At 59.7% G+C, this 15785-nt stretch overlaps 2 protein-coding genes across 2 annotated transcripts; one reads left to right on the forward strand and one right to left on the reverse strand.

Annotated features, from left to right (window-relative positions):
• Window positions 1–7229: 7229 nt before the first annotated feature.
• On the reverse strand, window positions 7230–8940 carry LOC34624252. Its single transcript, XM_026335545.1, has 3 exons — window positions 8454–8940; window positions 7348–7607; window positions 7230–7277 (listed from the first exon to the last, which is right to left on the reverse strand). The coding sequence occupies exons 1-3, from the start codon at window positions 8938–8940 to the stop codon at window positions 7230–7232; spliced, it is 795 nt and encodes a 264-aa protein (XP_026191330.1).
• A 1287-nt stretch (window positions 8941–10227) lies between these two features.
• LOC34624251 lies at window positions 10228–14765 on the forward strand. Its single transcript, XM_026335546.1, has 9 exons — window positions 10228–10236; window positions 10314–10613; window positions 11092–11464; window positions 11555–11949; window positions 12738–13256; window positions 13569–13662; window positions 13885–14020; window positions 14171–14336; window positions 14577–14765. Exons 1-9 carry the CDS (start codon window positions 10228–10230, stop codon window positions 14763–14765), a joined length of 2181 nt encoding a protein of 726 aa, XP_026191331.1.
• The last annotated feature ends 1020 nt before the right edge of the window (window positions 14766–15785 follow it).

A 15785-nucleotide genomic window follows, 5' to 3' on the forward strand; every position in this document is an offset into this window, starting at 1 on the left:
AAGAAAAGGATGCCACTCCTGCCTCAAATGGCAAGGCAGCACCACTAGCAGCAGTCGTAGCAGCAGCAGTAGCAGCAGTCGTAGCAGCAGCAGTAGCAGCAGTAGTAGCTGCCAGCGTTGGATGCAAGCGGCAGATGAGCACCCTGTCGCTGCTTAGCCCGCTAGCAAGGCGGATAAAAGGCAGCAGTAGTGCCCACAGCATCAGCAGCAGGGAGGGCAGCAGCTGCTGGTGAGGCCGATGTTTCTGCTTTCCAATGCAACAAATCGCAGAATTGGCAGTCTGAAACAGCGCACATGCCCATACGCTGCCTACTCCGAGTCGCGTAAAAATATCCCCCAGGAGGGGTAACACTGCAAACGCCTCTGGCACGACAAAGGCGGTAGGGGAGTGGTTGCTGCTGCCGCTACTGCTGCTGCAACTAGAGCTGCTGCTACTGCTGCTGCAGCAAGAGGTGCTCATCCTCTTGCTGCCGCCGCTGCTGTGCTGCTGCGAGGGGCGACACGATGGAGGGGCCCCCCCTTCGTGTAAGAGGCCCCTTGCATTCTGGAGATGCTGCAGATGCTGCGGATGCTGGTGCTGCTGCTTCGGTGAGATCTGCAGGATCGGCATCCCGTAGAGGGCGTTCAACGCCTCGAAGGGCACGTGCGTGAAAGCGCTGCTGCCATCCGTAGCTGTCGTGCGATCCTCCTCATAGACGTGGAGCATGCGCAGCGGAGGCTGGAGGTGGCTAGTGGTAGCTGGTGCCGCTGCTGCTTTTGTTCTGCATGCACAGGGGGGCAGGTGCGCGAAGTGTGACGCTGCAGGAGCTTGCGCTTGGTGTTTGGAATGAAGCGACTTTGGGGGGGTGAGGGAAGGCACCACGCCTTGCGAAAAGGCTCCACAGACGCTGCACACAGTCAAGCAGCAGCCTTTGCTACTGCTGCATGCTGCGCGATGCTTCTCCGGCTGCTGCAGTGCCTCGTGCAGCAGCAGCGCTGCATGCAGCAGCTCGTGTGGGAAGGCAGCGGTGCTGCAAAGTGGCCAGTGCCATAGATCTGCGAGGTTCTCAGGTGAATTCGCTCCTGCTCCTGATGATGATGATGATGATGATGAGGATGATGATGATGATGATGATGAGGATGATGAGGATGCTGATGATGACAATCCTCCTCCTGCTCGTGAGGATGATGATGACAATCCTGCTGCTCCTGCTCCTGCTGCTGCACTCGCCATGGGGAGGCTGCCGACCAGTCTGCTGCTGGAGATGCCTTCCGCTGAGGCGTAGGTAGTTCGTCGATGACGTTCATCTGCGGCTGCCGCTGCTCCTACCAGCGATTGTTGCCGCTTGTGCAGCGACAGGTAAGGCTGCATCGTAGGAGCAGCGGCGGCTGCTGCGTTTTCGCTTCCGCGTAAACGAGGCCTTTTGGGGGGTTGGAGCCGCTGGATGGATGCCGTTCTTTGATTCGCCAGAGTTGCAGCAGCAAGAATCTCCCTTAAAAACTCCCATCCTGAAGGGCAGGGGAGAACGCAGAGCGGCAGCAACAAACCAAACGCAGCAGCAAAACGATTACGAAGTCAGCAGAAGAGGGGGGAATTGAGACAGAGAGAGGGATAGACAGAGATAGAGAGATAGACAGAAAGAGAGAGAGATTTATATAGATAGAGAGATAGACAGAGAAAGAGAAAGAGATTTATATAGATAGAGAGATAGACAGAGAGAGAGAGAGAGAAAGAGAGAGATAGACAGAGAAAGAGAGAGAGATTTATATAGATAGAGAGATAGACAGAGAAAGAGAGAGAGAGATTTATATAGATAGAGAGATAGAGATAGAGAAAGAGAGATAGACAGGAAGAGAGAGATAGACAGAAAGAGAGAGATAGACAGAAAGAGAGAGATAGACAGAAAGAGAGGGATTTATATAGATAGAGAGATAGACAGAAGGAGATAGACAAACAAATAGATAGACAAATAGACAGACACATGTGTATATATAGCTGGAGAGAAGCTTTCTTGCCCCTTGTCTTTTCGTCTCCTTTCCTTTCCTTTCCTTCCCTGCCTCCACCGTGTAGCAAGAGTGGGAGCAGAAGGAACAGGAACCAAACGCACTTGTTTTTGGAGCAGTTTGTTCTCCACTATCGGCTAGGAAAGAGAGGCGGCAGGGGTGCAGTTGCCTTTTCTTTTCGCGAGCAGCAGCGTCTTGATGCGGCAGGAGTATTGCTTGACTGGAAAGGAAGCTGGCGACGGCTGCTGGCGCCTCTGGATCTGCAGCTGCGACACCGTATTGAGACTGCAGTTGCTGCAGCAGCGTGGCAAGCGCGCGAATAGTGCCGAGTCTCGCAGGCTGCTGTCTGCCCGTCTGCTCGTCTGCTGTCTCTTGAATGGCCACATCAGCAGCGACACCCACTGCAACTGCAGCAGCAAAACGCTTCATGTGGCACCTCAGCAGCATGCGCAAGAGGGTTTCCGCGTGGGGAGGCTGGGCTGATGCAACGGCGTGTTGTGTCAGCTCGACGAACGCTGCAGCAACGTTCTTGTAAGGGCAGCAGCAGCACAGAGGAGCGTGCTGCGTGCTGCAGCAGCCGTCGCCTTCCCCTGACTCCTCCCTATGAGCCGTGAGAACGGCAAGAGTCTCCAGAGCAAATGCGAGCTGAAGATACGCCTTGAAGACGCAGCGGTGCATGCAGCTTTCCACGTGTCTCGCAGACACAGAGAGCACCCCTGTGCAGCAGGCGATGCTGCTGCGGGGGTTGTTGTTGTCGTCTTCATCGCCATTGTCGTCGTCGGCGTCTGCTGCTGCGGCTGCAGCGGCGAGGACTGTCGCGTCGCAGAATCTCCAGAAGTCTCGGGAGATACTTGCGACGGTGTGCCGCTGCAAGACAGCAGCCACGTGCTTGAGAGCGCCTTCATGAAGCTCGGGATTCTCGAGAAGCGGCCAGAGAGCTGCGCAGGCTTTCTGTAACCACGAACGCAGGATGCGGGGGAGGTGTACAGACACCTCAGGGAGGAAGGCTGTCGGAAGAGGGGGGGGCCCCTCCTCTGCAGCGCTGTGTGCAGCGGCTTTCGAAACGACTGTCTGCGCCGCTGTTTCTAAGATCGTCGGCAGCGCCTCGCACGCCTTGAGAAAAAGATGCAAAAGTTCAGAAGTGTCTTCCCTACGAGGAGAACTGAGCGAGGAGGAGGGGCCCCCCTCCTCGGGGGCCCCTGCAGTGAGGGGCCCCATGGGAAGACGGTGCTGGCGAAAGGGGCCCCGCCTGCGGTAGCTGGCAGCAGCCAGACAGCCTCAGCGGCGCCTTCGTTCTTCGCCGGATCGCAGAAGCCTCGGAAGAAAAGAGCAGAAGGCGTGGGAGTGGGGAACCCCTCAGCACCCCGTCTGGAGAAGGGATCGAGCAGCTGCTGCTGCTGGCAAGCGCAGAAGCGGCAACGCTGCCGCAGACACCCCAGAGGCAGCCCAGTGCAACGTGCAAGCGTCGAAACGGCAGTGCCCTTCCCGCGCAAAAACACATGCAGACACAGACAGATACAGCCAGCGAAACTGAGGCACACAGTGCCTGCACTTGCGTGGAAAAAAGCGTTTCAGTCGTCAGTAAAGAGGTCTGCAGAGGAGGAGCGCGCCTATTGTTGAGGGGGCCCCTAGTGTCAACCCTTTCCTCATACCCGAGGGTCAAAAAGGGGGGGGCCCCCCCTTCGCTGTCGCTCGCGCGTCTTCCTTCCCGCCCGCAGCAGGCCTCCCCCGCCGCCGAGCACGCTTTCGCCGACCGCTTTTTAAATAAATACACATATATAATTAAATATAGAGCAATATGTGCACTGCCCTTCTTTGCGAGACAGACGGCTGCGCAGCAGAACCACTGGGGTGTCCTGACAGGGGCAGACAGAGGCGAGCGGGGGGGTTGGTCAGTCGTTCGCGTTTGAGGGGGAGGCGGCAGGGGGCCCCCTGCTAAATCGCGTGTTTAAAACGCATTCAGCGTCGCTTTTCCTCCCTCCCCTCCCTTCCCCTTTGAAACGATGCTGCGGCGGCAGGAAAGACGCGTTCGCAGCCGAGGCGCAGCGGGGGGAGCCTTCAGTCGTGGGGGCCCTCTGCCTTTGGCGGGAGAGCGCAAAACGCACCCTCGAGAGACGAGCCTTCCGCAGGAAGTGCTGCCAGTGCTGTCGCCGTCGCCTCTCTGCGAGCCGCTTTTCACGAACCTCTGGAAGGTCTGTGGAGTGGACGACTTTCTCGTCCTCCTGCCTCTCGGGTGCGCTGTCGTCGCGGGGGCCCCCTCCTTCGCACACTTGCCGCTGCCACCGCTCCTCTGGGGAGCAGCCACTGGCTTCGTGGCTGGCTGTCTGCCTCGCGAGGCGGCGTCTCTTCCCGAGGAAGCCCTGCATGCGCGTAGAGGCGGCCTGAAGGGGAGCCGAGAAAGGGGAGCTCCCGAAGACGCTGCCACGCATGCGGCGTCTGCGGCTCCTCCCGCGACAGTCCCCCCTTCTTCTCCTCGGAGGACGCCGCACGCTGCCTCCTACGTCGTCGGCATTTTCCTCGTGCCTCTCTTTCTCGCCTGCTGCTCGGCAGAAACAGCCGCCTCCTCGTCCTCCTTGCTCGGTGTGATGAGGGAACTGCCCTCCGCGCTCGCCGCTGCGAGCATCCAGTGGACTGCGCTTCGTGAACACCGCGGCTGCTGCTGTCGCTTCCGCGAGCTGCTCCTGCTAGGGGCCTCCTGGGCAGCCTACGAGTGCCTCTTCGGCTCTCCAGGATGGCATTCGCATCCCTGGATAGGCATGTGGTCGTGCGTTGCGTACTGCCTGGTAATGCAGCGCTGGAGCCGCCACCCTGCGGGGCGGAAGACGCTCTCCTTTTCGGAGGCTTCTGCGTTCACGCAACTGGCCGCTGCAGCCGCCGTGGGCTTCTTCGCAGCGGGGGCCCCCAGGGGGGCCCCCAGGGGGCCCCCCGTCGCTCCCAGCCTCGAGGCTGGGAGCGCCGCTGGGGAATCTGCTGCGCCTCTCGGTGGGGAGGTCGCCGCCTTTCTCTCGGGCACCTTCTTCCCGCTCTTTTGCCTCTGTTTCCTCTTGCTTGTGGGCGTCGGGGGGGGGGCCCCCTCAAGCGCGAAAGCGCTCTATCGACCACTCGTTTTCTGCGCCTTCGCCCTCCTGGAGGGAGCCTTCCTGCTCTTTGGGCGCTCCCCGTGCATCGCCGCCTCGGCAGAAGTGTCGCGAGCCCCCCTCGTGTGGCTGCTCTTCTTTGTGGGCTTCGAGGGGAGGCGCGCAAGAGTGACGGGCATGCTGCTCGTCGTCTCCGCTGCAGGCGTCGCGACGGCTTTCCTTTTGGCAGCTCTCAGCAGGCAGAAGAAGGCTGCTGCGTCCGTGCATCCCCTCCCCGCAGCGGCAGCTCAGGACGGCGGCAGGCAGAAGACGGCAGCAAAGGGAAGAGCCTGCGCAGGGGAGCCGGCGCAGCCGGCTGTGCCGTCTCCCCTGCGCAAGCTCTTCCATTTCCTCCTTGTCGTAAACGTCTTGCTGGTGCTCGACGCGAAGGACGAGGCTCTCTGCGTGCTCGTCTTGGGGGGCCTCCTCTGGCTGCTCGTCGCGGTAGAGGCTCTCCGCGCGTGCGAAGTATTCCCCCGCTTTTCGCAGTGTGTCGGTGCAGTGTACGCCGAATTCGCCGACGCCAGAGACGCTCACGGGCTCGTTCTCACCCACGTGCACCTCGCGGCAGGCGTGGCAGTGCCTTGTCTGACCACTGCGTGCCTCGCGCGACAAGGCATCGAGGGGGGCAGGGGGGCCCCCTGCTTGCTGGGGGTTGTGCTGGTCGGCGTGGGAGACTCGATGGCTGCGCTGGTGGGGTCGCACTGCCCTTCGCCTTCGCTGCCGCGCTCCAACAAGACGCTTGCAGGCTTGGGCGCTTTCGTGCTCAGCAGCTGGAGCTTCGGCTCCTGGGTGTTCGCTCGCTTCGACGTGGTGAGGCCTCTAGGCAGGGGCCCCTTTCTCCCGGCTTCTTTCGCGCTGCCTCGCCTCGCAGCGCCACTGCTGGTCGAGGCGCCCCCTCCTGTGCAGCGACGCCTCCTGCTCCCCCTCCCCGTGCCGCTCTGACGTGCGCTGCAGGCTTCGCCGAGAAACTCACGAGCCCTCCTAACAGCCATCGGAGCAGCTGGCCTTTTCGAGGTGGGGAGACACCACGACGTTCGCGCCGATTCCACGTGCTTGCTTGCCAACGAGGTCGGGCTGCGCCGTCGCGCGTCTACAGCCCCCCCGCCCTTCTTGCACGCTACACGCTGCTCTCGGGCATGACTGCTTGCTGCTCGCCACATCCAACTCGCTGCACGCGCTTCCACTGCTGCCCTTCGCAGGCTTACACACGCGACGTTGACAACTTCCTCCTATCCATGGTGGGGTGCGTCTACTACCACTGGGCAACTTGGCTGGGTGACCCCTGACCCCCGCACTCACGGCGCTGGCTTCCCATATATGCAGGAAAAATATTTGCAAAACACTTCGCTGGGCAAATACTTCCATGAGGGAAGACTGCGTCCGCTTGCGGATGCGCCTCAATGCAGCGATACTTTTTTTGTTCGTGCCTTACACCCACTGGCCGAAGCGTGAGGAGCTTCCGTAGCCTGGATGCGTGGTGCACACTGTCTTCTATTTCGCAACCAAAGAACATGCACTCTCGATGCAGTGTAGGGGGCATTTCCGAATCTCCAAAGGATTGCCACCCTTTTTTGGCCCCCTTTAGACGCTGGGTGACTCTAACAACCCCAATCGCCGGCTTTTCCAATGCCCTGCCTCCCACCAGCACCAAGTGCCAGCCGCCAACTATGTGAGAAGAAAGCACTCAGTAAGAGCTGTACGCGCCTTCTGCACTGAGGGTCGCTAGAAGGCCCCTCTAAGGCCGGGCTGGGCAGCGTGTCTCAACAGTCTGCCGACGCAGACTCTCGCCAGTGTGTCTCGAAGTGATCGAGTGCTCCGTATATGTACCGTTCTCATTAACGCAGCGGTCTATCGCTGTTTGAAAAGCAACAGCTCGCTACTCCACAATGGGTTGTGCGACAAGAGAGTCTGACGTGTTCGCCATCAGCAGAGGCAGCTTGTCTCGCTTCTGTTGCACTTGGTATCCAGAAATGCCAAACACAACAAGCAAGATCTACACGGTTGGGAATACACATAAGCAGTCTGATTTTTTGTTCTACTGGAGACTTACCAAGACTGTGAAGTTTTCGATTGCAAAGTAATCAAACTTGACTGAAAACACTCAAACTGCACGGTGGAAAGAGCGCTTCACGCGTCTGAGTGTGCGGTACCGGGAATATCGAAGAATCCGACAGGCTGAGCAAACGTATAAAGTGGATTCGACCATTAAACCATTCAGATATCTTGAGGTATGTAGCAGACATACTTCGAACGGCGTATTTAGAACAAATCCTTGCAAAGCGCACGGGTAGACTAACTGTGAAATGCCTAGTCCGGCGCAGACGCATGACGAAATAAAGTTCCTATTGACTCGCGGCGGTAGATCTTTGGCCTGAAAGAAGCATGCAGCAGTGATGACAACGGGCGAGTCACGTTTCTGAAGCGCGCCTACCTCGCTGCGTGCAACTTGCATGAAGAACCAGCAGGCAGCTGCAGTGGCTGTGGCGAGACCATCTGGTGCAGGAACTCGATGAACGAAGAAATATAGTACACTGTTTGTGCATAACAACTCACAGATTAGCTTTTGGATCATCGGGCTCATGGTGGTGAATGTGGGTATAAGGCCCAGCAGACCGTAGCGGGAGCCGAACATGAATGCCTGCGACGGCGTCATCGCAACTGGCGTTTTGCGCTTCAAAAAACCAGAGCTACCGTCATATTATCTGCAAGAGGATTTGTGCTGCGGGGCTATCGAGACAGCATTCAGTGGGCATTATATCTCACACAAGAGCGTTATGAACAAGTAGTACGAGAAGAAGAGGATAATGCTCCTGCAAGTCAGCGGGATGTCATGCGTGGGAGTTGTTGAAACTTGAATGGCACTGACCATCCTGGGGGGCAACGCAAATTAGCATAGGCCTTAACGCAGGAACTTTGTAGCTTCACTAACCAACAATTTGATCGAAGTAAATTGATCCCACTGAAGCACCGCAGAGTTGATCCTTGCGCCTGTCACGGTTTCAAAGCGTCACTCACCAAGAGCCGCCAGAAGAAACAAAAATGAAAGGGGCAACCCAATAGTGGGGCTGCATGGCATACAGATAGGTTAACAGCGCTTCATCAATCAGTTGCGTTCTGGCCTACCTGACACCGAAGTTGATGAAAGCCGCGACAGAGGCGTAGAAGGCCAACAAGCCGGCAGTCACCACGAGGAATCCCTTTTCCCACTATATATATATATATCGTGGGGTCTGCTTTCTTCAAGCCTGGAGTAGATCGTCAGCTTACCGAGGAGCTATTGGCAACAAACTACGAGTCCAGTGAAGAGACAACTTCATGTGAACAACGTTGTAGAGCAGATGGGGAGGAAGCTCACCGGAAGATAGAGGTAGCCCACGCCGAATGCCACACAGAATGCAACAAGGGTGTACATGTAAGGTTTATTTGTAAACTGCATGCCGCCGTTCGTTTGTTGGGACTCGGTTTCCTGAACTGCAGACGAGGTTGCTCCATCTGGTTTTGAGGGTGCGGCAGGAGGCTTCGGCTGGCCAATAACGCCTGCGTATGGCTCGATCGGGAGCCGCTCCTCCAGCTGAAGAAGCTCTTGATACAATGCTGGAGTTAGGGGAAGCGCGTTGCTGCGGGCTGCTATGATTCGACCTCGCAACTCGTTTGGATAATCTCGCATGGCAGCCACTTGCAGGAGCCCAAGAACGTTAAAAAAGGTTGGATAGTAGAGTTGCATCTTAAATAAAATGTGTTCGCGTTCATGGTATGCTAATTTTGCAAAGCTTTCCCATAATCCTGAGCTGGTGTGCTCATGATGACTCAACAGACTCTGAGGTGTATGTGCAGTCATGCGGCACTGAGGGGAACATCCACCTATATGCGAGCTACATCTCTTTTAGAAGGCCATGTAAAAGCTCTAGGTTGGGCTATCGTTCAATCATATCACTGAGAATATTCTGACCAAGTTGGGGAACGCCCTAAGATGTTTCAACCTGCACCCAAAAAGCCGTCGAATGAGTCAAGTTCCATTTTACCAAGTCTTTATATTAGCTCTATTTATTTTGCGAAGACATGACCATCAAATATTTTTTGTGTGCACTCTCCATGATGCGTGCAACTACGGCAGTGAGGGCGCACTCGGGGTCAGTGCTTAGTCGGCCTGAAACACAACGATTCATAGGCAGAGGTGTCAATTTAGCACTAAAGGTTGCACCACAGGCGATCCTGTGATAAGCCCTGACACGTTGGACAATCGAGGAGTCGGCCCGACCAGCGGAGCGTAGCAACATGCATGCCTTTGCCCCACATGTTTAGAAGCTACTCTCTACCGTATAATTCCTTCCAAAGGGCTTCAGTTTTTTGAGTAGGCCCGTAGGACGCTTTAGCCAATGTTTTGAGCCCGGAAGCGCGCATATGCCTTTGGGAACCCACTGCAGTCGCTCACACATTTGCGGGAATGTCCACACCCATCCATCCACATGCTGGGCAGTGCTCCCTCACCCTATTTCCCTGTTTTTGTATTTTGCATGCATTAAGATTTCCTCCGCTATAGGCATTGCCCACAGAGGGCGAGGCGAGGTATTTCTGTCTTGTCTGTGCCGCCCAGGCAGCGCCTCTCCAGGCAGGCGGGCGCTCATCCTGTAGAACCATCTTTGGCCTACTTTCGCCTCTGGTACCTTGAGTGCTCATGGGGCTTCTTGCAGCTCTGCTTTAACGTCATTGCATCCGCCTTCCTCCGCAGCGGTCTGCAGGCTGCGCATCTGCAGTCCGTGGTCAGTTGCTCGTCAAAGGCACATTGCTCGTTTCGTGCTTCTTTTCACGACGCACGCCAAACGCGACTCAGCCCCTTTTATAAGGCCTCGGGGCTTCGCTTGTTGCCCATTGAGCCCCTTGGCGGCTTGCTGCGAGCGCCGTTGCAAAAGGATGCCTACTCGGGTGCAGCGCCTCCCTGTGCAGCAAGGGGGCCCCTCTGAGCTCCGCGGCTTCCCGCTGCATCGCGGGAGGATGTGTTAGTCTGCACGGGCGCAACGGCGAGAAATGTCTGCCGGTTCGCTCCTCTCACTTTCCTAAAAAGGGGGCCTCCCGTGAAGTCTTGGGCTCGAAGGAGGTCCAGTGATCGGGGGCCCCCCCACACACAATGGCAATGGTCGCTCAAGATGAGGCCCCCGCCTCGTCTCCTGCTTCTCAGAGCCTCGAGGCTCAGTCTAGGGGCCCCCCCGAAAGACAAGTGACCCCTATGCTGGAGCGCATGCGCCAGCAGCTGCGGCTATACGGCCAGCTGCAGCAGCTCCTGCAGCAGCCCCTGGCGTCTTCTCCAAGCCAAGGCACGCCCCCCCCCCAGACAGCGTCGACTCCAGGCGCGCTCCAGCTTTCCGCTGCGTCTCTGCTGAGACTTGCGGAGGTTCGCCGTCTGGCTTTGGCACTGGCTGCGACGAGACCTTCGCTTCTACTGGGAAACCTTCCCCAAACGCTGCAGCAGGGGTCCTCATCGTCACCGCAGATCCAACAGCAGCAACAAATGCAGCAGCAGCAACAAATGCAGCAGCAGCAACAAATGCAGCAGCAGCAACAAATGCAGCAGCAGCAACAAATGCAGCAGCAGCAACAAATGCAGCAGCAACAAATGCAGCAGCAACAAATGCAGCAGCAGCAAATGCAGCAGCAAATGGAGACTGCGGAGCAGCCCGAGGCAACACCTGCCTTGCATGCGCTAAGGGTCTTACAAGCCTTAAGTCACCAGCAGCACCATGGAGCTCACGCTGGAGCGAGATCCCCTTTTTTGCCCTCTCCTCCTCGAGGGGCCCCTCCTCAGCCGGCGCTGCAGCTCCCTGCAGGGTGGCCCGCGCAGACGCCGGGGGGCCCCCCCCCTTCGCAGCGATCTCCCCCCCCCGAGGGCCTCTTGAGGCCCCCCCGGGGGCCCCCGCCGCGTCCACCGCATTCTCGCTCGCTAGAAGAGCTAGCGGCAGAGTCGCTGCGGCTTTTGCAGCTGCTGCGAAGGCAGCGGCACGCCTCCAGAGTGGATGCCGTACAGCCCTTGACGCCTCCTGCTGGAGCAGAGCTTCCTTGGCACGCCCTTGTGCATGCAGAAACTGGACTGAACCAGCCCTGCTTCTCGGCTGGTGCGGCTCCTGCATCCTGCTCGCCGCAAGCAGTGCCTTCCTCCCCCCCCGCAAGGCTTCGCGTTCCTCCTTCGAGGCTCTTAGCGGGGCAGGGGAAAGCGCCGACCGGGGGGCCCCTCCCTGAGCGCGGCTCGGTTTCGAGGGCCCCCAAGGAGGAGACGCCGCCTCGGCCGTCGTCGGCGGGGGCCCCCCCCTCCCCTTCTCTCGAGACGGGGGCCCCTCGAAACGCAGCGGAAGCTCGCAGTCCGTCTCCGCGCAAGCGGGAGCTGCAGAAAGCCTTAGCCAGACGCCCCAAGAGGCCCCCCCAGGGCCCCGGGGGGCCCTCCAGGCCGAGGGCCCCCGCAGCGCGCGGCGGGGGCCCCCCCGGGGCAGAAGCGCTCGAGGCAGACGAGCCTGGCAAGTCGCCCTCTGTGACTTCCGAATCTGCGTCGGAAGGCAGCTGCAGCAACGAGGAGGAGCTGCTGGCGGCGGCTGCAGCTGCTGCAGCCGCCATCCCTGCGAAGACAGCCGCGGAGCTGCTGAGGGCCCCAGTGCTGCCTCTGCGTATCGAAGGGATGCATGCAGTGGGGGCCCCCCAGCTGCTCCAGAGCCGGCGCCACGCGCAGCGATTTGAATGCCCCCTCTGCGCCCCTGCCGCTTGGACCCCCGATTTGTACCTCCGCAATTACAAACACTACGTCTCTTACCACTGGAGGCGTCGACGCTACTTGGGAGCCTTCGTATGCTTTCCGTGCAGACTGGTGAGCGCCTCCCCATCCTACGCATGCCTGTGTGCATGCACATCTATGTTTTCTTCCCTTTGGGCGATCCCGCTTGTGTTCAAGCGGGGGTAGAGCGGCTTTCTGCATCTCCCTTTTGCCAGCGCCGCTGCACTAGCCCTGCTGCACTGCTCTGCACGAGGCCGCTACCAGCACGGCTCCTCTGTAGCTTCTAGGCGAGGCTGCTGGTTCCAGTTGCTTGTCGCACGCTGATGCATGCATCTGCTCGCGGGTTCTGTGCGCGGCGTGGGGGGCGGGCGGGGGCCCTGCAGGATCATTCTACGGAGTCGCCAAAAGCAGAAGAGCCAGCAGCAACGCATGCAGCCTTCGCGCATGCAGGCCCCCTAGACACTGCAGCAGAAACAGTAGAAACAGCAGCAGCAGAAACAGTAGAAACAGCAGCAGAAACAGTAGAAACAGCAGCAGCAGAAACAGAAGTAGCAGCAGCAGCAGAAACAGAAGCAGCAGAAACAGAAGTAGCAGCAGCAGAAACAGTAGAAGCAGCAGCAGCAGAAACAGTAGAAACAGCAGCAGAAACAGAAGCAGCAGCAGCAGAAACAGAAGCAGCAGCAGCAGAAACAGTAGAAGCAGCAGAAACAGAAGTAGCAGCAGAACTATCCCTTAAAGGGTCTAATGGGGGCCCCCCCGCTGCCTCCGCTTTAGGGGTTGCAGCAGCTGGCAATGAATGCGACGCAGCGGCTTCCTGCAGGAAATCTTCACTTTCTTTGCGCTCGAATCCTCGAACACGTCGCTTTGCACTGAGTGTGCAGGGGCCCCAGCAGGCGGAAGGGCCTTATTCGGGAGGGGCCCCGGGGGGGGGCCCCCGTCGGGGGGCCCTTCCCGCCCCTCTTTGCCACTACCATTGCGCCATCTGCCCCTACGTTGACTCTTCGTTTTCCTCCCTCAAGAGGCATGTCAAGCAAGTGCATCCAGGCTCTGCGGCAGATCCTAAACTTGCGGCTCTTCGGCAAGATTTCCAAACGCCTGCATGCGACCCCCGGGCAGACTACTGGATTGAACTGGTGCCAGCCCCCTTGGAGGAGCGGTTTCCCGATAGCGGCTCTCTTGAGGGCGTCTCTCGTGGCAGCGACTCCTCTGAGGGGCTGCTGCCTTTGGAGAAGCGTGCTCGAGGCATGCGTTGCTGCGCAGCGACGCAGCGTGCAGAGTCCGTTGCGCTGCTTGAGGAGGCAGCAAGGCACAGCCTGCCGCAGGCGGAGACTGCTGACGGCTGCAACCTCGCAGACGGGCTGTTGCGGCTTGAGTCTGGCGAGGGAGACGATGCCTCTGAGGCAGGAGGGGGGGGGAAGGAGCAACGGAGGGCTGCTGCTGCCGCTGCCGCTGCTGCTGCGGATTTCGCATCGGCAGCGGCGCAAAGCGGAGGGGCGTTGCACGAGCGGCGTGAAGCAGCGAAAGCGGCGCTGTCTGCGCAGGCCGGAGGGGGTGCTGCCGCGGCTAGAGGCCCCCCGGGGGCCCCCCCCCTCAAGAGCTGCCTCAGTGTGAGCACGCGCGACGGTGCCGCCGTGGCAGCGAGCACTCCGGGGGGCCCCCCCCTCCTGGGAGGAGCGCAGCAGCAGTCGCAGCCCGGCGAAGCTGCGCAGCAGCAGTCGCGGCGGCGTGTCGCCTTCGGGAGACGCGTTCGAGTGCGACTCGTAGACAAGGAGATCTCCATCATGGAGCAGCTTGGAGCCATGATGGGTAAGCCGCTTGGCGCCGAAGGCTGCTGTCGCTTGCGCAGTCGCCGCTGCTGCTTGCTGCAACGGCTCGTCGTCAGTCTCCCCGCCTTGGCCTTCCTGCTGCCTGCCTCTCCGCGTGCTGCTGCGTGTGTGTCTGTCAGTGGCTGCTGCAGACTTGGCACGCACGTGCTGCCTCCCGAACTTTTTCTTGTGGGTCTTTTCCCAATCGCGTGGCGCTGCGCAGGGCCAGTTTTTGGCAGTGTTTTGACGCGCGATGCCGTAGAGGGCCCCCAGCCGCAGAGGGGGGGGCCCCCTCCCTCCATGAGGCCCTTGACGGCACCCGCAGAGGATTTCTCCTCAAGGATTCTCGCAGAACCTCTGCCGAACGGAGAAGTTGCGCCTCCTCCCCTTGTGCCTGCGCCTTCAGCAGCCGCAGCAGCAGAAGCGGCGGCAGCGCCTGCCGAGGGGGATGCGCGTGCAGCCGCTCCTGCCCGAACTCTCCGATCTTCGCCGTACCCTCGGCGTGCGAGGGCCCCCGGAGGAGGGGCCCCTTCGCCGAGCGCCTCGTCAGCGGCGCTTCGGGTTCCGCCAAGAAAGAAGCACAGAACGAACTCGAGGCTTCCCGGGGCAGAGCGCGACGGCGTGGACGGCGAAGTTCAGACTGTGCAGCTCTTGCCAGGCAGTAAATGCGACGCAGTAGACGAGCTGCAGCAGGAGCTGCAGCCAGCCACTGAGGGCGTATGTGGCCAGCAGGTGGTGTTTGAGGGTCGCTCAGAGGTGTCGCTTTTGGGGAGGGAACCGTAGGCTTGGCTTGCTCAGAATTTGATGCGAAAACAGGGGATGCTGCACTAGCAGCAGGGGGCAGGCAGAAGCGAAAGCAGCGTCTGCAGGGGGAGAAAACGGACCGGAGTGCCAACAGCGCTTCCATAGTGACAGGGTGGTCGTAAAGGGGAGATCACTGGCAGCGTCGCGGGCAGAAGAGGGCCGAGTGGTCGAGGGGGGAGAAAAGGGGGCGGAGTGGAAGCGCCAGCGGAGGGGGGAGAAAAGGGGGGAAGTGTGGGGATTTGGGCGGGAGGGCGTGTGGCTCCGACAGCCACTCAAGAAGCGGAGAGAGCTGCAACTTAGTGTGGGCTGTGCACTCCTCCCCGTCGGTGGGCATTATGAAGCCGCGCGTTCAACGTGCGAACATTCATAGGGTTAGTTAGAATCCTCGAGCGCCTTAGAGGGCGTCACGTGGCTGCATCCTCAGGCTCCTTCTAAACGCCGCCTCAGTGATTGTTTGCCTGCCCAGCGCACGTGCCTCCTCCTGCTGGCCCTTTCTAGGCTAGGGTTCGAAAGCTCGAGCTGCAGTGCGTGCACAGGCTTCCGGTAGAGGAGGCTTTGGGAGACTTGCGCAGTAGGAGGGCGGCAGCGTCCTTTGCAAGAATCCATCCACAAGGGGAGGCGAGGCAGAAGACAATAGGCAGCGGGCCGTTGTGAAGGGGCTTCCGCCTCCGCAGCGGCTGTTTTTTGGGGAGGTCCCCCTCTGCGAGAGAAGGGTCTGTCGACGCCGCTCTGCCGTCGGCAGAGACACGGTGGGAAAAGGCGCACAGTGCGAATCTTTGGCTGCCTTCCTTCGGCGACTCTCGAGGGGGCACGGGCTGAGAACGAAGGGCGTAAATATCTGCGAGGCGCAGTAAGCCTGGCTGCTTGCAGGTTTGCACGGGGCAGTCCGATAGATATTGGGGCATGCCCCTGCTGCTGCACGACGCAGGCGAATGCTCGAAACGGCTAGCTCGTAGTCTAGAAGAAACGGCCCCCCTCCTTTGCGGCGCAGAGAGAGCGGCAGCTGCACGACTCGCTAGTTGGTCGGCACTGGGAGGCACTTTATCGCAACGACGAACGAACGGGAGGCCCCTACTTTTCCCCCTCGCGTGTCTCTTTTCCTCGCCCCCTCCCTCTACACTTCGCGCACTTGGGGAGAAGGCCCCTCGGGGGCTTGAGAGGGAACGACATGGAGCATCTGAGTCTGTGCGTGAGAGCAGCAGCGCCAGGGGTGGGCAAGGGCTTGTTACATGCTGCTGTAATTGGGTGGGCCCCGCCATTGCAGCAGCTGCCGGTCTAAGGCGCTGCACGGGGGCGCTCATACAGCCGCAAGTGAGGCCT

This window comes from Cyclospora cayetanensis, unplaced genomic scaffold (genome assembly GCF_002999335.1).
Source record: "Cyclospora cayetanensis isolate NF1_C8 unplaced genomic scaffold, CcayRef3 CcayRef3_contig_72, whole genome shotgun sequence".
NCBI classification, from domain to species: Eukaryota; Apicomplexa; class Conoidasida; order Eucoccidiorida; family Eimeriidae; genus Cyclospora; species Cyclospora cayetanensis.

What these genes read in the sequence shown, in the direction of transcription:
- LOC34624252 (XM_026335545.1), bottom strand. Translation starts at nt 8,940, where the DNA reads ATGACTGCACATACACCTCAGAGTCTGTTGAGTCATCATGAGCACACC. An exon ending in CTACCTCTATCTTCCGGTGA is followed by an intron (nt 7,608 to 8,453) that starts GCTTCCTCCCCA and finishes TCGTTCATCGAG; the next exon opens with TTCCTGCACCAGATGGTCTC. An exon ending in TTCTAAATACGCCGTTCGAA is followed by an intron (nt 7,278 to 7,347) that starts GTATGTCTGCTA and finishes ACGTTTGCTCAG; the next exon opens with CCTGTCGGATTCTTCGATAT.
- LOC34624251 (XM_026335546.1), top strand. An exon ending in CAACAGCAGCAACAAATGCA is followed by an intron (nt 10,614 to 11,091) that starts GCAGCAGCAACA and finishes CTGCGAAGGCAG; the next exon opens with CGGCACGCCTCCAGAGTGGA. An exon ending in AGCTCGCAGTCCGTCTCCGC is followed by an intron (nt 11,465 to 11,554) that starts GCAAGCGGGAGC and finishes GGGCCCCCGCAG; the next exon opens with CGCGCGGCGGGGGCCCCCCC.